The following is a 19,665-nucleotide window of genomic DNA, read 5'->3' as shown; positions in this document are numbered from 1 at the left end:
AACTCCCCTCTGGGAGTGGACCAGAGACTGCAGCCAGTTCAGACACAGGCTGGCTTCAGAGAAAAGGGTCTTGGGCCAGCCTTACTGGAGCATGGGGGAGCCACAGTGCTCCCCTCTGCTGAGTCTCAGGAGAAGGGCTGCAGGCAGTGCCACTCCTCATGCACTGAGGGCCAGCATCCTTCCCCTCACAGGGGAGAAGGAAGCTCCTGCTCTGTACTGCCTATAGCACCACTCTCCCTGTGGGGCACATCCCCCAGGCAGCTTCTACACCAGGCCCAGTGCCTCTCACAGACATACTGACTCCTGTACCCCAGCTGCCATCTTTGGCTTTTCAAAAAAATGGCCAGTCCCCCACTCCTAAACTAAACCCTACTTGCTCCTTCCCCTCAATAAGCCCAGCCCATCACCAAAAATCTCCTTCCACCTTTCAAACCATGTGATCTCTGGTAGACTGTGCAAAGTCCCTGCACTAGGGAAGAGACCCCTAATCTTCCACCTCCTGCCCCATGCCACTATATTGCAGAGCCACCTTGGGATACCTCAACAAGCTCAGGTATCCTGGGGGCCAAGCAGGCAGACTACACACAAGTGCACACCTCACACAACAGAAAGAGATGGAGAAAGAAATGTAAAAGTGTCTTTTAATATAAATATAGATACATTTGAATGAACCCAGACCACAGACATTGTCACGCCAGCTAGAGACAGGCAGACCCGGGACACATGGTTCCTATTCCATGGTTAAGTCAACTAAAGAACCTGTGAATGGCAATAAAAACCCAGAACACGACAGCAGTGTTAATTGAAAGGAGACTGCTTGCTCTAGCCCAGCCCTGTCCTAGTGCGGGCTGGGAAGCCACCCACACAGCTTGTCCCTCTGAGGGAGACTGTGTCATGCTGCCAACAACTGAGCTGACAGACGCAGGGAACCAGGTCGCTGCTTGGAGGGAAGCCCTCATGCTGGAGCAATCAAGAGGAACAGTGGGAGCCCTTGGGGGCACGCTCCCACCCCACTACCTACTCTGGGCACTGTTACAACACACACTAGTAGGAACTATAGTATCCAGGGCTTTCTCCTAGGTAGGGACTTATACCTGGGCTGCAGCCCCTTTGCCCCAGTCCTGCCCAAATCTGTGAGCAGGGCTGTGAAACCTGCTGCTGCCACATCAAGGCCCGAGGTGCCTCTGCAAAACCAGTAGGATGGGCACGACCCCTACAAGCTCAGCCTAACAGTGCCTGGCCTAATCAGCCTGTGGATGCTTTAAGTCAGCTAACTTGGGTCCTGGTAGCAGTCGGATTAGCCCAGCACAGAGCTCCAGCACTGAGCTGAGGGCTCCCAGGTACATTGCTACTGGCACCTAGGCTGAATCATTTAAAGCTGGTACAATATGTCTGCACTGTGCTGCAGCCTACAAGCTAATAGCCCCACATAGCAGGCTCCATGTTGGGGGTAGGAAGGAAACAGCAAATGCCTCGAGGGAAAGTGAGAGCAAAACTCTGTGTCTTGCTGCAGAGTCTGGCTTTGAGACGTGCAGAGCATCAGCCCTTCCATCTTACCTATGGGACTCATCAGCACTTCGCAACTCTGAAAGCCAGAAGCCCAGAACCCGGGGTCAGGTGTCTGCAGATGGTGTGCCTAGGTATTGCTCCAAACTGATTTGTGCAAATGCCTGCTAGCAGTGTGCCTGTACCAAGACAGCCCTTATAACCACAGACATGTGACAACCCTTGAGCTGGACATATGCACCAGCACTGCGAGGACCAGAGCTGGCTGTACACAGGGGTTTGCTATGCCTTGTATCACAACTTAGGGAGCAGCACTCCAACTCAGGGCGCACAGGCACTCAGGACTCTCTCTGCAGGGCTGCTCCATCATCTCTGGAGGGTGGAGACAATTGCCATGGCACCCAGGTAACTGGGATGGCGGGAGAGGACAGTCCCCTTTATCATGCAGCTGCCCTTAGTGAACAAGGGAACACAGACTACATGGTAGGAAGCAGGAAGGTATCAAAGGGGAAAGAGCAACTGGACATCACTCTGGAAGGCATTGGTAGCTCCAGGGGGAGGTCTGTATTCTCAACATCCTTGCCACAGCCACTTGCAGGGCTCAGGCCCCATTGGCTTTTCTATGGAGGAAGCTCTGGGGCAAGGAAGGCTGAACTGCGGTAGCAGGATCAGGGGCAGCAGGTCTCCAGAGAGCCCTGGGCAAACCCCATCTCTGAAGATTCAGTGGAAGGTAGGCCTGGGGGTGGCAGAAACAGGGAAGTTTGAGGTGCAGGGGTGAAAGGGGTGGAAGTGTGGGGAAAGGCTTATTGGACAGCATTCAGAGGGTCCAGAGGAGGGCCACCCGCATGATCAGGGGGCAGCAGGGCAGGCCCTACGAGGAGAGGCTACGGGTCTGGACCTTGTGCAACCTACACAAGAGAAGGCTGAGGGGGGATCTAGTGGCCTGTTACAAACTAGTCAGGGGGGACCAGCAGGCATTGGAGGAGTCCCTGTTCCCCCGAGCACTACCAGGAGTGACAAGGAATAACGGTCACAAGCTGGCAGAGGGTAGATTCAGACTAGACCATCAGGAGGTGCTGCTTCACAGTCAGGGTGGCTGGATCTGGAACCAACTTCCAAGAGAAGTGGCGCTGGCTCCTACCCTGGGGGTCTTTAAGGGGAGGCTAGATGAACTCCTTGCTGGGGTCGTTTGACCCCAGTGCTCTTTCCTGCCATGGCAGGGGGTCGGACTTGATGATCTGTCAAGGTCCCTTCCAACCCTACAAACTATGAAACTATGATCAGGCCAGTTCTCTGTGGGAGCTCCATGAACACAAGGCTGAGGGAGGCTCAGCACTCAGACTCCACATCACCCCAAAAAACAAGAAAATTACTGGGAATACAGAGCCTCAGGCCCCATCCTTATTTGCCTCAGGGGACCCAGTGTCCCTGCCACCAAAGGAACCTTGCCCCAAAGCCACTAACACAGCCTGGAATGGGCTAGGGAATGCCCCATGGGTGGCAGGGAGTGGTGCCTCCACTCCTCGCTGTGCTGGATGTTCAGACTTTAAGTTTGATCTATTTTGCAGAGATGGCTCTTGGCCTGGGAAGCAGCCCCCACTAAACCAGGAGTCTGTGCTGTGGTGGGTTCTGGCAGGGAAGTGCCTGGACCAAGGGGCTTCCATGCTGCTCCCTGGCTAGACAAAGGGTGCCAGCAGTGCCAGGAGAGGTAGGCTGGCCAGGAGCCCAGGCTGGGGGAGCTGGGCTGAGCCACGCAGGGTCTCCTTGTTAGTCTCATCTGTATCCGAGCCCCTGGCACTGCTGGACAGCTTGGTCCGCGAGCTGCACAGGTCATACAGGTTTCCCTGGAACTGGATCTTCCTGGACTTCTGGCGCAGCGACTCCCAGATGGCAGCGGCCTCCTCAGGGCAGCTGGACAGGACCCCAGTGGCACAGGTGTGAAAGTCATCCCAGGACCTGTAAGCAGTGAGAGGGAGGGGTCAGAGCCTTGACAGCTGGCAGAGGACACTGGCATCAGGCAAGCTGGTCTCCTATAGACCATAGATCCCAGCCACACCTGCTGGATCCAATCCGCTAGCAAAGAACTTTTGCCCAAAACCATCTCAGCCTTGCTGTACAGAGAATCCCTCACACTATGAGGGCTATTCCCTGCTGGTGGGTGAACCTGAGAGACAAGTGAGCAAGGCAGCCCTCTCCCATCAGCCATGGACTCCCTCAGGGTCAGCAGCTCCTCCTGGCACAGGGTCCCTCTCACAGCAAGACCCTGCTGCCTCCTGGCCTACCCCTCATTCATAGCCCAACCCAAAGACAGGCTGGGAGACAGAGGGCAGAGTCCACATCCTTTCCCATTGGCTCGGCCCCCTGATCCCTAGCTTGAGGGGCTCAACTACCTCCCATTGTGGTCCCAGCCTGCCACATCACCTCCAGTTCAAGGGACCAGCTCCCAGGACCTCCCAGGACACCATCCCAGATGCTCCACGGCTGCCCTCCCCAGAGCTGGAGGTTGTCCTCACCAGTTATGGCTTGGTTGGGAGAGCTGCCTTAATTGGTCTCTGGCAGTGGGCTAATTATCTGTGCTGATGGACAGAGCATACCAGCCTGGGCTCTGCACCTGAACATGACTATACTGCTTCCTGCCTTGGAGTAGCCAGCAGCAGTACAGCTGTGTTTATACAGCACCAGGTGGTGTCATGCTGCAACACCTCAGCATATGGGGCCAAATGCTGCCTGGCTCTGTAGGAACATTCAGAGAGGGTATCTTCCTTATTGCCATGGGCACTTCTCTGAGGCAGCCCTGCTACACTCACCTGCAGATGGTGTCCAGCTCCTGCACCTCCTGCCCGCTGTCCTCCTGCTGCCTCTGAACACTCTGGGCCATGCTGTCCCCCAGGCTGATCAGGCACCCGGCAAAGCCTTTGTAGATGGTGTCGCATCCCCTCCCAGCCATGCTCACTGGCTCCTCAGCCACAGCTGCACAGAAAACAGGAGAGTCACTGCATAGTCCCCCCACACCCCTAACTCCAAGCCCCATCTCTGGGCAGGGGTGCAGCAGGGCACCAGTGCCCTATGTCTCATTCTGGACTTTGTCCTTCCTTCTAGGACAATCAGGCCAGTTCAGAAAGCTGCACGTGAACCCCATTGTGAAACCGTCTTCCATCTGCTGGGCTCAGGGCAGGGCACCTGCATTCTGTTTGGTGCAGGGGCTGCTAGAAATACCCTCCCATTGCCAACTTGTTGGGTGCCCCACTCTAGATATCACTGCCATTGTTGCCATCTTCCACGCCAGAAATAATGGCTGCATTGCAGTGATAGACAACTCTCCACTGAGCTGCGGGAAGACCATTCTCTATACAAGGCTACAGCCCCTGGAGCCCCATCATAGCCTGGGGTGGGGGGGAGCATCACCAATGCTCCAAGGAAGCTGGTGCTATTGTGCGAGCTTCAAGCTCTCAGACAAGCAGCAGGTAGCTGGTGAGGGGAAGGGGAGATGGGACACTGCCACAGTGACATTAGGTAGCAGACACAAGCTACACCCTCCATCCATGCTATGCTGCTCCCAGCTGGCCCTCTCGTGCCCTGTTCCAGGGGGTGCATCTGGGGAAGGAATCAGAGCTTCAAACAAGCTGCCCAAGTGTCTGGGGCTTGATCTGCTCCCTTGACCCCCCCCCCCCCCCCCCCAAACAAACAAACAATGAACTAAGCACAAAGCCTCAGAGCTTAATTGCACTCCCCTGAACCTCCTGCGGCAGGGCCCAGAGGGTGCAGGCAGGGTCCCCAGCATTGAGCTGGCACCACACAGCAGGTGGCCAGAACATTTCTCTCCATTTCCTGGTTGCTCTGAGCAACCAAAGGGACGCACAACAGTCAGCCGCCTTTCTCCCTCCACACCCCCGCCTGGCCCAGTGTTCCCAGCTCTCCACTGAGGCCCAGGCACTGTTGGCAGCTGCAGTGGTCTCAGCCTCAGCTTTCCAAACAAAGCCACTCTTCAAAGGAAAGTGATTCTAGTGTCCCCCGTGGGCCTGGCCCATGCTCAGTCCTGAGAAGAACCAGCCACTCACCCTGCACCATCTGGCAGCCCTGCAGCCTGTTCCTCCACAGAACAAGGACAGCCTGGGGCTGCCGAAGCAAAGAGGCCGCCACAGCATCACACGTACCACTGCAGGGGTTGGGATGAATAGAAAATGGAGTCTGTGCTGAGGCTGCTGGAAATAGCCCCTGTGGCTCTCTCCAGCATCCACATCCAAGCCACTTTCACAGAGCTCCTGTGAGCCAACAAGAAGCACATGGCACCCACCCACTCTTGTTCTACACAGGCCAACCCCTGGAGGGAAGGAGGGAAGCCACCCTGAGGGCACACCCTGCTGCTGCTGTCTCACTCCCTTAGGGAAGCTTCATGGCCTCATTCCTGGGTCTGGTGCATGTGGAAAGGAAACAGACGTGCAGAGCTGTGCAGGGCACCTGCAGACCGACTCGTAAGGGCAGGGGAGTGGCAGGAAGAAATCAACCACTGCAGGGGAGGGTAAGAAGAAACAAAGTCTTACTTGCCTGGGCTCTCTGCACCCTGAAAGCAGCTGATACCGCTGTCAGTGCTGGTACTGTAGCAGAGTGGGCTTGGGTAGCAGCAGCCTTGGGGCAAGGGCTCCCTGGGAGCCACACCTGGTGCCCTGTTTGCCACCCCCACTACCAAATGCTATTGGGCACAGACAGGGTGCATCTGCTCTGACAAAATCTCCCAGGGGTGGGGTGGGGGGAGGAGTGCCGTTCTGCTCATCCCACTTAACCCCCAACCCCTAGGTGCACTGCTGGACGTGAAGCTCCTACAGCCAGCAGTACAAAACTGCCCCTGCCGTGGCAAAGACTTCATGAGGATTCTGGTGTCCCCTCACAGTTGGCACCCACGGCTAGTGCTCCATTTGCTTCCCCCCCAGTTATGCTACCACTTGCAGAAGCATTGTGGAAGTGGTAAAGAGGTGTCCTTAGTCAGCCCTAACTCCTGGACATGACTCAGCTAGGACATCAGGCTCCTGCCCAGACCCCAGCAGCAACAGACATAGGGTCATTACAGTAGAGCCAGAGAAAGGGCAAAAAATCCAGGGCTGCCCCTCCTGCCCCAGTGAGCCTGTCAGCCATCCTGATGCAGTTGTTCCCAGTGATAAAGCAGCATCTGACTTTTGCCAGATGCTGAAGTCAACAGCTTAACACAGCATGTCCCTGCCAAGGTGGGAGGTGTAATTAGATGGTGTAGAGGCCCCTCCTGGCAATCTGGGATGTGGCCCTGAGTGTCTGTCACTGCCCTAACCTTTGTGCTGGCTCGCTGGGCCCCAGTCTGGCACTCAGGCTGCCCCTTGCCTTGCAGAGCCATGTTCCAGGACACACATTCCCTAATGAATCATCCTCCACCACACAGTTGTTGGGGGCCTGCAGGCCATGCCTATCCCTTGCCTTTGAGGGCACTGTCATGTACTGCAGCAGCCTGCCCTAACTTTGACAATGGCTTAACAAGACTCTATGCCACTGGCATGTAAGGCATGGGCATGGCTACAAGTGATGGAAAAGAGAAAGTTCAGGCTGGTAGCTACCCTGGCTATGCAATGCCCAGCACCTTCCCAGTCACTGTGCCAACAGATAGTGCCAGTTCTCCTCCAGGGGGCTGGGGCAGGAACACAGCCTTGTTACCCCATCCCGCTCCATTCCAGGGCCCAAGGCTCAGCAGCATGACCAAGACCAAACCAAGAGGAAAAGGCAACAGAATAAATCCACAGCACTTGGGCACCTGCATGGGAGGAGAAGCAGAACAAACACAACCCTGAAGTACCTGGACAGGAGAAACCCCACAGGAGGAATGGGATCACACAGGGTGCAACTCGCAACAGAAACCAACCAGCAAAACGACAAGCCAAGCATCGGGAAACAATTTCTAGCAGGGGAGCACCACAGGGCTGTGGGCAAGGCTCCCCAAAGGAAGGCATGGGACTGTCAACCCTGCCTGGAGTAAGGAGCCCCCAGAGCTGTCCAAGGTGGGGAGCAGAGCCCATTTCTCCCTGCTGCCCTCAAGTTTCTGGGATTTAATTTAAAGAGAAAGGTTCTGTCCAAAGAGCTCAGCCTACAACTTGTGACTTGAGCTGCCAGGTGGCCTGAGGCTGCTTCCGCCACAAACATATGCTCTGCAGCCTGAAAAATGCTGCTCCTGACTGCCTGCCTGCATGGAAAGGTAGTGCTTCCACCAAGCCTTCTGCCCTCTAGCCCTGGTTTGAAGCCTCTGCCCTCTCCTGCCCCGGTTATTCCAGCATGAGCCACATTTCTGGGCCCTGCATCTTCAGGCTGGAAGTGCGGGCAAAATGGCAGCTCCCACAGAGATACCTGGCACCATTTAAACCCCTGGAGATGAAATGGGCTGGCAGAGACTGCCGAGCAGAGCTGGGCTCAATGGGCAGCCTAGCTTAGGCTGCCACCACCCATTTCACTAATTGCCCATCCTGGTAATCCCCACCACTTCCTTTTAGCAGCTGGCAGGGCCCCCAATGCCACAGCCAGACTCCAAGCGCTCTGGAGATTTGGGGGAACCTTAACAGTATTCAGGCAGCAGCTACAAAGCAGCCTCTTCGAAACTGAGCTGGCAGGATCCACGCTGAGGCAAACCCAGCTGGGAGCTGCTCTTTCTACATCACACAAGCAGTATAAAGTCGGGAAGCGGATCAGCCCCAGGTAGGGCTGTGCCACACAGTGCTGGCTTTGAAACACACTGTGGAGTGCTCTGTGCTGGCAAGGAAGAAGCCCATGAATATTTTAAGGAAGCTCCCCCAATTTAATCTGATCAAACACATCAATAGCAGCCCACACAGCCTGCCCTTGCACACAACGCAGCACGGAGGCAGGGGAGAACACCGAGATGGAGCAGAAGCCACAAGACCTCTGAGCACTCAAATTTAGGGGTTGTCCTGGCTTTCTACCAAGTCTAAGACACCAGCAGTGGCTTTGGAAGTGGCTAACCTGGGTTCAATTCCTGGTCCAGATACCACACACCACTTAGGAAAACATCCCTTTTTGGTTGAGATGTGCCAACAACAGAGACCTTGCCCCAACCCCAGCCCCAGCCACTCATCACCCACACTGCTAAAACATGCCCCTTGTTTCTAGCCTGATTTGGGCTTGTCTTATTTTAAACCTTTGGATTTTCTTGGGTCTTTGCCCGTGCCCCTCCTCCCTCCCCCTCCAGGACCCTCATACTCTCCAATCTGGTGCAAGGGTCCTACAACAGGGCACAGGGGCCATTTTTAGCCTGTTCCTTTCCCAGAAGCAGCTGCGTGGCTGACTAGTGCCCTTGAGGATGGTAGCACACATGGGTGCACCTCCTTAGCTCCTGGCAAAGCTGGTACTGTTACATTGAGCCCATGGGGGCTCAGGACAACATGTAAACAGCCTTACATCAGCAGCCTCAGGAGGGCTGGCAAGAAACAGCACTTTCTCAGTCTGGGCACCCAGTTCCAGGTCCTCCGTTTGCCCACACCCTGGGACCCGGGAGCAAAGAGGGAGTCAGTCAGGGTCCGACCAGTATGTCTGGTGCTGGCCCCTGGAGGGAAGCCTAGTAGCAGGAAGCACATGCCTGTGATGAGGATCAGCAAGGGGAAAAGGAGGAAGGAAGGGTCCAGATTGGACAGCAGGAGTTGTCTCCCACCCAGAAGTATAATTAGCAGTGGGTGGCCAGGGCACAAGCCCCAAGTGTTGAAGTAAAAGGGGCACCAGTGATGGGAGTTGGAGCAGCACTCGGGGCAGGGATGAGGCCAGCTCAAGGGTGGGAGCTACCAAATTTCATGCTGCCATCATCCAGTGGCAATGAGATTTGGGGGCACTGGGCCACGGAGGAAGCTGTAGGGGACATTGTCCCCCCAGCTGCTGACAGTGTCATGCTGACGCTTCCCCCCGGCAGCAATGGTATCTCCCTTAGCACTACTGGGGTTTGCAGCCAGGATGCAGATCTCATCGGTTACACTTCTGCTCCCACCAGTGAGATCAGGATATGCAACTGTCTCCCAAGGAAGCAGCCCCAGGGCCTGGAGTCTCCTAGGGGGCCGGTCCACTCTCCACACTTAGGAAGGTCTGGACGCGAGTCCTGCAAGGGCCTGGTCTTTCTGGGGCTGACAGGCAGCAACAGAGTAGGAGCATAGAAACCTGAAGGAGGCACCATCAGTGATAGACAATTAGAGAAGGCCTCAGCAGCCCCCAGCGCGGTCCCCCCGACTCTGGCTGCTGAGAAACCCCAGTGCACTCCCAGCTCCACCCACGGACCTCGGGCAGCTGCAGGAGCTGGCCCACAGGGCTGCTGCCCAAAGGAACGGCTCTAAGCCTTGCTGCCAGCTGCTGAAGTGATTCATCATCATCAAGCAGCACTGCCTGGGCACCAGGGGCTGCTCCTTTGGGGAGAAAAAAAAATTCCAGTACCAATGGTTGGAGCTGACCCCAGGCCTGGGAAACCTGTTCTTCCCCCAGCACTGTTTGTATAGCTGCAGTGAGCATCTCCCTCCCCAGGGGAGCCCAAGGACCTGGCACCAGCACATTTCTAGGAACAGCACTGGGCTGTGGGAGAGGTGTCTGTGAGACCAGCTGGTGTAAAGCAGGCCACATTCGAGCCCGGCCATGAGAGGCTATGGAAAGCAGCACTTCCAGTGTGGATTACACCCCAATGTCCTCCAGGACCAATGGAGTCAGGTGGCCAGGGCATGGCACCATCCAACACCACCCTGCCTGCAGGCCCCCACCCAGCAGCTGTAAGTACTCTTCATGATGCAGGTGCAGTTGCAAGGGTCTGACTGACATATCATCATCTTCTCATTCACAAGGGCTCTGAACACCTCCTGGACACCAGCGGGGGCCATGTTCTGCACCTCAGGACCCTGCTGGGCTGCACCAGAGGAGTGGCAGCTCCGCTGTTTGGCTCTTGCTGGGGTGACGTGTCTCTCACACCACCTGGGACAAGCTTCCATCTTCCATATTCATTCTTAGCATATCAGAGTCCATCAGCTCCCAAGAAGCACCATCCCACCAGAGCTCTGCCCTCCCACCTCTCAGTTGGACTCTTTGCAAACACAATTCCCAGGAGGCATTTGAGAGAGACCTGAGCCACCCCACTGGAAAGCTTGGTGCCCCCAGGGACTGCACCCCTCAGATGCCACAGGCAGGCTGAGACCACCCCCTTGGAACAGAGGTGTAACCGATGAGATCTGCATCCTGGCTGCAAACCCCAGTAGTGCTAAGAGAGATATCTCTAACCATCTACCACAGCACTGTGGGGCCTCTTGCAGTGCTGGGAAATGGAGGTCAGCACTGATACAGAGAGAGGAGCCTTTTTCCTGCAAGTGCTCTGTGATCTCCAAGCCAAGGATAACCCAGAGCAAAGAAACAGGGAAGGGAAATTTAGGAACTGAAGGACAGACAGCACCTGAAGAGGGTTGGGGTTAATTTGCACCCCGTTCAAGGGAGAGTGGTGCTCAGGTAGTGGTCCCAGCTGCAGATATGATAACTACCTCATGAAGACTAGAGTCAGGGACTGCCAGAGCTAGAAGCACGTGCTGGAGTTAGAAAGCCGAGGCTTGGAAGCTGGGAGTTGCAACAACATAAATATCTTCCACAGAGCAGCAAAGAGAAGGGCCCAACTCCCTTTCCCCCTAGACATGGCAAAACCATCAACCAGTGATTCAGTCTCACAGCAACATGAGCTAGCATTTCAGGAACACTGGTCTCATGGCACTGAAGTTTCGATCGATCCAGAAAGCTGTGGAACAGCAGCCAACATTGTGGGATGTCATTTAATTCTCCCCAGCAGAGCAGAGAGGCATGTGAGGGACAGTACATTCAGCCTTTGCACAGGGAGATGGCACTGGATCACTGACAAGCTGATTACGGATGGCACTGCATCCAGGCTAGATTTGTCAGTGCCTGGTCCTGCAAGAGTGCCAGGCAGAGAGCTCCCTGGCTCACTGGAAGGGCAGGGGGCAAAAGAAGAGTTAAAGATAACTTTTGAAGCCCAAGGGAATTAAGCCTGGAGAGGCACCTGGGGAAGCATTCTGTTAGTTGTTTTGGTAGTGATGCACAGGTGGGAATGCTTTTCCTGGACACACAGACCTGCATGTATCAATGACTATAGGTACTGGCAACAAACTGGAGAAGTAGAGCTCTCCTATTTTTTATCCCTGAGAACTGAGTGGCTTGGGCATTCAACTGGGAAGCCAGAGGCCTAGGCTCTAAGCCCATCCCCTCACTCAACATGATTTGAACCTGGATCTCTTCAACTTCTCAGCAGTGCTCGAACCCCCACATCACAAATCAGGCTTTGCAAAGTCCTTTCATGTTTACCATAGTCAACAGGAAAAATAAATGGCTGGTGAGCAGTGCATTGGAGAGAAGATTCTGTGCCACCGGGAGGAAGGCTCCAGGGTCCAACCTGTGGCAGGGTGGCCAGAGCACTAAGCCAGGAAGTCAAAAAGACCTGAGGTCAGACCCCTCTCTGGGTGAGGGAGGACCTGGAACCTACTTGTAGGTGTTACTACATGTGCATAGCTTACAATACATGCCCAATCTGCATGCATATGTAGTTGTCTAGATACGCAGGCTTGTGTGTCCAGGAACAGCATTCCTACGTATGCATAAATTCCAAAAATACCATGTAGGCAACCAAATAAAGCCACTTAGACACCCAGGATGCCATCTCTGGGGCTTGAACGGACTGAAGCATTAGTACCATAACCAAGGACTACAGGTGAATACAAGGGCTGTGCACTGGTATTAAAGTGCAGGCATGCCCCCATGGGCCAGGTATGGAAGTTCAAGGAAATAAGAAAGCAGGGGAATATCTGTAACAGCAAGATGAGCCCAGGGTGGGGAGCCCAGGATTCACAAAACAGCAAGACTCCTCTCTCCTTCTAGCTTGTGTTTTCCTTATTCCTTTATGGGATGAGAGTTCAGGTGACCTGCCCCTCCCTGATCTCCTAACTAGCTCCTAACTCACCTGGCTTGGACCCCTGGGCCCTGTGATTCCACCCTGAGCAGTCAGTAAGGCAAGCCCAGCAAGCTGCCTGCAGAAGCCCTGCCTGCTGAGAGCATATCCAGCTCATGCTGTATGCCAGCTGTCCCAGCACAGCCAGTGACCTGCAAAGCTGGTTATGGAGTGTTAATTAGTCAAATGGAACCAAATATCAAGTCAAGGACTCCCCACTCAGTCCAGTTGGGATAAAGGAGCCAATAAACAGCTCTCAGGCACTGCTGTGCTACTCTAGCTCATCTCTCTGGGGAGGGGGGAGCATGACCAGAATTGCAGCCTGGAACCAAACAATCCCTTCTCCCACCCATGAGCCCAGGAACAAGGGAGCAGTGCAAAACAGAGGTGGGGGACAGGGGGTGGGGGTTGCTGCCCACATGCAGGGGGAGGAAATTGCTGTGTGCTGGGGAGCCTTCCCTTCTGCACTAAATCCCAGAGCCATGCCACATTCAGATGCTGCTGTGAGAGGTTAACAAACAGAGGCTGAATGCAAGGGGCTAGTAGTATAACTAAGGGAGATACCCAAAGCAGCAGCCCTGGGTGCCAGCTTCGGGGGAATGCAAAAATAACAGCTGCCAAAACTACCAGCTGGCAGCACAGCAGTTGTCACTGCCCCATGTACTGCTGCTTCCCAGGGCACTGAGCTGTCCTGTTATACCTCTGCCCAGGGCAGGAAGGGGTGGAATCTCAACACATCTGAAAAAGAGTGTGAACAAGCCAATTTAAGTTCCCAGACAGAGACTATAGGAAGGTGAAGGAACCCTATCAGCACTGCAGAACAACACCCCAAAACTGGTCGTGCACATCCAAGAAATTCAGACTCAAGGTTACAAATCTCGAGAGAAACCCAAACAGGCTAAGGAACATTGAGGCAGACAGAAAGAAAACCTCGGCCCTGCCAGGTTGTGATTTTTTAAAATCACAATTAAAGTTTGTGACTTGCTCTCTCTGAAGCATGCCAGGATGTTACCATATCTTTAAATGGAAGCTAATCATCCAGATTAAGAGTGGTGAGGACAAGGATCTTTGTATGTCTTCAGGAAGGGAGTTGCAGAACTATCCAAAAGTATAGAAAAGAGGGTAGCCACTGGCAACTGAGGGAAATAGCTATTGGGTGAATTGACCTTCCCTAGACATTTAGCAGTAATGAGTGGGGTAGACGGTTCTTAGTTTGCTGGAAGGTAGCATGTTCTGAAGATAGGCTGGCATCCAGTGACCCGACTCTTCACAAACCTGGCTTCTCTTCTAGCTATTAGCACTGAATTCACTAGGGAGCTGTTTCTAATCTTTACTGCGGCAACTGTGGATGTTGTGATCAATAGTGCAAACAGAGGATTATTGTCTGGTGATTACCAGTCAATGTATGAATTTATCTTTCTTAACCTGCCTGCAGTTGAAATATGTGGTAGGAAACAACTGGGGACTGCAATAATGAAAACAGGTAATTCCTTTAATGGGAAATGCAGCTATGACCAGGAGTCCTTGAGTACCACAATAGGGAGGATTTGTGCTCATCTCAGAGGGCAGAAGTCATTTTCTTTGAATCCTTCAAAATCATGCATGCTTTTGAAACAGTTTTTATTAGGGAAGTAGAAGCAGAACACAGGTAAGATGGATGATCCTGCAAGTGACACTTCTGTTTCTGGAATCAAAACGTGACTGTGCAAAGTTATAAGCTTTGTTCCAGAGCTTTCAGGAGCTCTTCTGCCCCAAGCTTCACCAGGAGCCACCCATCTGTGCTTTTCAGACCCCCACTGGCCAAGACCATTCCACTAAACTGAAACAGACAGACATCCTAAGAAAGCTGGAGCTGTTTATTCCACCCACCACCTCCCGTGCAGCAAAAGACAACTTAAAGTGAGTCAAGCACTTTACACTGGATATTTTCCTCCAGACAGTAATGGATGCTCAAAATGATTAACTGGGAAAAAACATTAAAAGAACAACTAAGAGAACCAACACTGATATCGCTGCAAGATGGTTGCTGGAAGTTGGACCTAATAATGGCTACAAGCACCCCACTCAGGGAATGATGCCATCCCACTTATTGTTATTGATTCTACATCTGAAAGGAAAGATACAGCACTTTGTGTCACAGATGCTGAAGATGCCACCCAGGAGTGTGGAGAATAGGACACCAGATCTTGGTAATTTGCTCAGACAATGAAAATAAGGAGAAAGAGTCTGAAAGAGTCTGAAGGATGTATGTGTGAGCACTCAGACTTCTACCAACTTCACTGAAAACACAGCCATGGCAAAGTGCTGTTGGGCACCGTGGAAGGTCAGAAGTTCTCTCTCTCCCACTACCGGCTGTACAACTGATTGACTGAGGCGGTAGCTGGATGCCCCCACCTTGCTAATCACACTGCATGCAACTCTATGGAAAGCTGTCTCTGGGCATAGACACAAGACGCATTACTGCTGGGTCACCGATATCAGTTTTGCGTGTCAGGATACCGAGTGGATGGATGACCAGTTATCCTGAGGTAACTGCCACAATAGGGGCTATTATGGCTCTTCATCAGGGAAACAGGTAACAGCCTGTTTGCATTGCTCAAACATCTACCCCAGGACAATAGTGTGTACATGGGCTACCTTCACCAATGCAATTTTTCACCATTGTAATTTTACTGTTTTTACTAGAGTAACTCTACCAGAGTACTTCAGCCAATTGCACTAGCGTGAGGCTGTGTACGTGCCTCCTCCTTTTAGACCAGTATAAAGGGAGGAGATCACATTCTACACAAACAGGTTGTAGATCCAGACCGGCTATGTTTACAGCCATCCTGCACTGTTTGCAGGTTGCACTAGGCCCAAGAGCAGAGGTCACAAGGAGAGACCAGGCCAGAAAGATGACAAAACTCTGCTCAATTCCTTCCTTCTCTCTTAGCATTTACAGGTCCAGATTTGGCATCCCAGACCTGTCAGTGACGGAGGCTGGATCATCAGTATGAAACAACAGGACAGAAATCAAACCGAGAAGTTTGCAGCACCTAAAACAGACCTGCCTACCCCGTCTAGTTCATTCAGCGTTAGTCAATGCCAAAATCTAATCAGGTGGGGACACTGTGTCAGTGCAGAAGGTAGACACTAGAGAGCAGGAGGAGTCCTGGCCATGCCAGCTGCTTGGCTGTCATGTTCCTGGACTCCCTTTCAGCACTGTGTGATTCCCCTTGTAGACGGGACATATGCCTCTCGGCTTCTGAGGGGCAAAGAACTGCCAAAGTTATAGCAGTAAGGCTGCCATGTATAGCACAGTATATCTTATTTCCCTGGATCTTTTCCACTGCTCTGGGGTCTCCCTGCCTCCTCCCCATTCAGGCTGGGGAAGTCACAACAAAACTATGGGGAGATTGGGAAGGGGAATGGGTGCAATCCATGTGCACAGGACAACAGGAGGGAAGCAACTCTGCCTCTTATCCCACAAGAAATTATATTCCAAATTCCAGCAAATACAGCCTGGTTCTGACAGTGCCCCAGGGAGCTGAACTCAGAAGCAAATATACGAAATCTAAGCAGGACTCCCAGGGGCCAGGGGAGGTGACAAGGCGGCCACAGCTCATTGCCCTGCCACCTGGGACCTGCAGTCAGCGAGGCATGTGCTGGACTAGTGACAGCTTGGTGCTCTATGAGCAAGATGTCTAAGCCAGACAAGAAGAGAGCAGCCCCTGCAAGCTGCACTCACTGTCTGCTTCTTCCCGTCTCCAGGAGCCAGAGAAACCATCTAGCCCCTAACTCAACCACCTCTACCCTGCCCTGCTACCAGGAGCTCTGGATACTGTACAGCATCTCCCCTGCTAGAAAACATAAATAGTGAATAATTAACCCTGCTCCCCTTACACTGGGAAAGTCCTGAATTATTCACTAAGGAGCCCAAATCCAGTCTTTCAAAGGCAGCAGGCTCCCAGCCCTGTTCCTCTCAGAAATGTCCTGAAAGGAGCTGGCACTCGCTTATTAGCTCCACATTGCCCTCTGTCTTTGGAAAGGCCTCCTGGACACTGCGGGAAGGAAAAGGAGAAATCGCATGTTGTTTAGATGAATAAATAACATTGGCTTGGAAGTAAACCATGCTCTTCCCTGGCCCATACACCTACAAAAAGACCAGGAGCATCCAGAGATTGCAGGAGGATTGTGTGAAGTAAAACTCACAGGAGTCAGGCCAACCCGTGGCTCCCTGACATACAGCCCCCGCCCCAACCCTGTGCACCACCATCCAGCAGGCTGGAAGGGGAGTCCTCTCCCCAGGGCTGGCTGAGTGTCTGAGGTTAGGCAATGGCCCCAGGTGGCCCTGGAGAGTGCCAGGCCACAGGGGAAAAAAGACATTTCTGGGGTAAATCTCAGATGCTTTGGTACTGCACAGGTCTGAGCTGTTTCTGTTGCCAGTTCCTTGAGCAATGCCAGGTGAGGACTTGCTTTGCTTTCATAGAGGCTTAGGAAATGGTGCAGACTCCCCTTCCCACAAAGCCAGAAATCCATCTCCTCATCTTTACCCTAAGATCAGGCACACTGGCCTCTGCTCTGTCCCACATCTCTCCTCTACCTGCAGACTGACTCCAGGTGCCCTCAGCATCAGGGCAAGGCCAACCTCTGAGCTGTGCCCCCCTCCTTAACCAAGGCATAGTCTGTCTCTTAGCTCAGATCTTCTTCCCCTACCAACTGTGGGCAGAAATAAGCCCTCACACAGGCTCAAACTACTGGTTCATCAAAGCCAATATCCTTGCCTCTAGCCAACCCTGCACCTCTCTGTTTATGCATTCCCCATCCACAGCGTCACCAAGTCCCAGGATTTCCTGGTCCTAGCCAAACTAGTGATCTACCTGACCAGAAAGGAGGCTCTGGCCAGGACGGCCTCTGGGGACTGCAGGGCTGTTTTTCTGTCCCTGGTCCATTCACATCTTCTGGCAGTTTCACTGGGCAGTGTCCGCTGGCTCCTTGGACTCATTAGGGGACCAGTGGGCACTGTCTGGTGTAATCTGCTCAGCGTTCCCCCTTGGAGCACTTGTTTTAAACAGGTTTAAAACTCCTGTTTTCTCTTTAGCTGTCCCCCAAACTCAGTTGATGCATACCGAATAGCATCCCCCCTACCCCCATTTGGGGAGGGGAGGGGCTAGCCATTGCTCTATGGGCATAAGGCCCACATTCCTCTTGTGTATCAAATAGACCTGCCTCTAGCTGTGACCTCCCCCTACTTTAGAGGAATGCACAAAGATCCACAGTGCACCTGGCCAACCAAATAGCTGAGGAGGCAAGAGGACCCCTCTTGAGCAAGGCAAGCAGTCACCTGGCACCCTGAACCCGCTCTGCACAGCACCCTGCTGCTCAACAGGCTCTGTCCCTCTGCAGAGACTCACTCACTGCACAGGCAGGGCGCTCTTTGGTGGTGACCCCACAGCACTGTGCCCCTTATATTGGCCTGGGATGCTGGGCATGCGTTCTAGCCCCTGCAAGGCTACAGAATCTCACCCAGGTGCCTCCATGTACCACTGAGTCAGGACAATCAGACACACAATGCTGCCCATGGGCTGCCCCCTCCTCCTCCCTACAGCATCATACTCTGGACAGCCTAACCTCACCCCTGGCCCAAGAAAGAGATTCCCTGAATCCAAGCAGCTCAGAGCATTTATACCTGCAGATGCCAGTGGCATCCAAGCAAGTGACCATCTTTCCTTGCATCTCAGGGAGAGGAATTCTCTTCCAGAGTCTGGATCCTTTCCAGCCATCTGGCCCCCAACCACCTTTCTCACAGGAAAGGCCAAGATGTCACACAATGCACAAGAGAGCCCTGAGAATTGCACCTCATGTGGGAAGAATATGAAACAAAAAGCATCAAAGGATAGAGAATAGCCCCATTGTTCAGGGAAAAGACCTGGGCATTTCTGGTCTCTTTAAAAAGTAAAGAAACCAAGGTGCTGCTTTTAGCCAGTGCACAGCTCTGTGCAAAGGTCCTGGGGCAGGAGCACCGCAGAACAGAGATGGAAGGGCAGTACTGGGAGGTGCAGAGATGGGAAGAATCTATGCAAAGAAAAGAAAACTACAACGTAATCGTTTAAAGAGAAACTACAGAAAGGAGAGAGAGAGAGTGTGTGCGCGCGCGTGCACACTGGCTGGGGGATGTAATCCTGCCTCCCTGCATGCTGTTCTGGCTCTGCTCACACACACACAGTTGGAGATGGGTTTCTCCTGCTCTCTCTCCTCCCCCGGGCTGCCTGCAGCCCATATGACCATTTGCTGAATGAATTGTGACGCGCCGTTTACCTTGAGCTGCAGCTCTCAGACTGCTGGGCAGCTCCCCGCTGCCAGGAAACTCCCAGATAAATTACTTGGCCAGGAAAAAGGCAGAAAATACTTGGCAAGTGCTAGAAGCATTAAGGTCCCCCCCCCCCCCCCCCAAATTTGAGAGGCTGCCCTCCCCACTTGCCCTCAGCCCTGAGACACTTGGTATTTTTATTTGTATTTTTTTAATGTGCTTACTCAGAATAAGACATCCCAAATGTCCAACAAATAATCCAGCCTGATAAGATCTGCTTACTGCCAGCTACAGCAATCTGCCCCAGCACATCCGCGCCTGTCTCAGGATGCCTGCATCAGCACAGAGGGGTCACAAAAGGTGAAGTTTGACATAACCAGCAAAGAGGGGAGAGACCCGAGGCAGACCTCCTCACTGAGGCAGCAAGGAAGCGGATCTCCTTCCCTGTGCAAACTTTGCAGGCAGCAGAAAGTGCTCCACAGCTACAACTCCCAGCTCGGGCAATGCCATCTCCCCCCGGCCGCCGTGAGCCCGGCTGGGACACCCGCGGGGACGGTGGAGGGGAAACCAGGCTTGTCTGTCGGGGACAGGCGGCTTGGCCCGGAGCCAACAAGCAGCAAAGGGCCCCCGAGCGGGCGCGGGGAGCAGGGCTGCTCGTCCGCACCAGGCTCGAAGCGAGAGGAAACCTCACACGCCTGGATGCGGAGCCACCCCGGTCCCCTGGAAAGCGGCCCTTCCCCGCGGGGCGCCGCCCCCAGCTCGGCGGCAGCCCGCGGGCCGGGCTGGGTCTCGCCTACGCGGAGCCTCGTGGCCCCGGTGCCCGCCCGCGCCCTCTCCCTCTCCCTCTCCCCGGCACGTGGCGCGGAGCCGGCGGCCGAGC

At 53.8% G+C, this 19,665-nt stretch overlaps 1 protein-coding gene across 2 annotated transcripts; it reads right to left on the bottom strand.

The window, feature by feature from the left end:
• Positions 1-2,664: 2,664 nt before the first annotated feature.
• On the bottom strand, positions 2,665-19,623 carry NRN1L (neuritin 1 like). Of its 2 annotated transcripts, XM_025216798.1 has the most exons (3): positions 19,010-19,623; positions 4,314-4,476; positions 2,665-3,462 (listed from the first exon to the last, which is right to left on the bottom strand). In XM_025216798.1, the coding sequence occupies exons 2-3, from the start codon at positions 4,451-4,453 to the stop codon at positions 3,183-3,185; spliced, it is 420 nt and encodes a 139-aa protein (XP_025072583.1). In that variant the 5' UTR covers positions 4,454-4,476; positions 19,010-19,623; the 3' UTR covers positions 2,665-3,182. The 2 variants fall into 2 exon arrangements, with proteins under 2 accessions (XP_025072583.1, XP_025072582.1); XM_025216797.1 differs by lacking the exon at positions 19,010-19,623 and having other exon boundaries at positions 4,314-8,709.
• Positions 19,624-19,665: the final 42 nt, after the last annotated feature.

Source organism: Alligator sinensis, unplaced genomic scaffold (assembly GCF_000455745.1).
Source record: "Alligator sinensis unplaced genomic scaffold, ASM45574v1 scaffold1317_1, whole genome shotgun sequence".
Taxonomy (NCBI): domain Eukaryota; kingdom Metazoa; phylum Chordata; order Crocodylia; family Alligatoridae; genus Alligator; species Alligator sinensis.
This window is presented reverse-complemented; position numbering and strand designations above follow the sequence as displayed.

Excerpts from the sequence above, each read along its gene's own strand:
- NRN1L (XM_025216797.1), bottom strand. The coding sequence starts at position 4,537 with ATGGGGCTTGGAGTTAGGGGTGTGGGGGGACTATGCAGTGACTCTCCT. Across the intron at positions 3,463-4,313 it reads GAGCTGGACACCATCTGCAG|GTCCTGGGATGACTTTCACA; the intron begins GTGAGTGTAGCA and ends CACTGCTTACAG.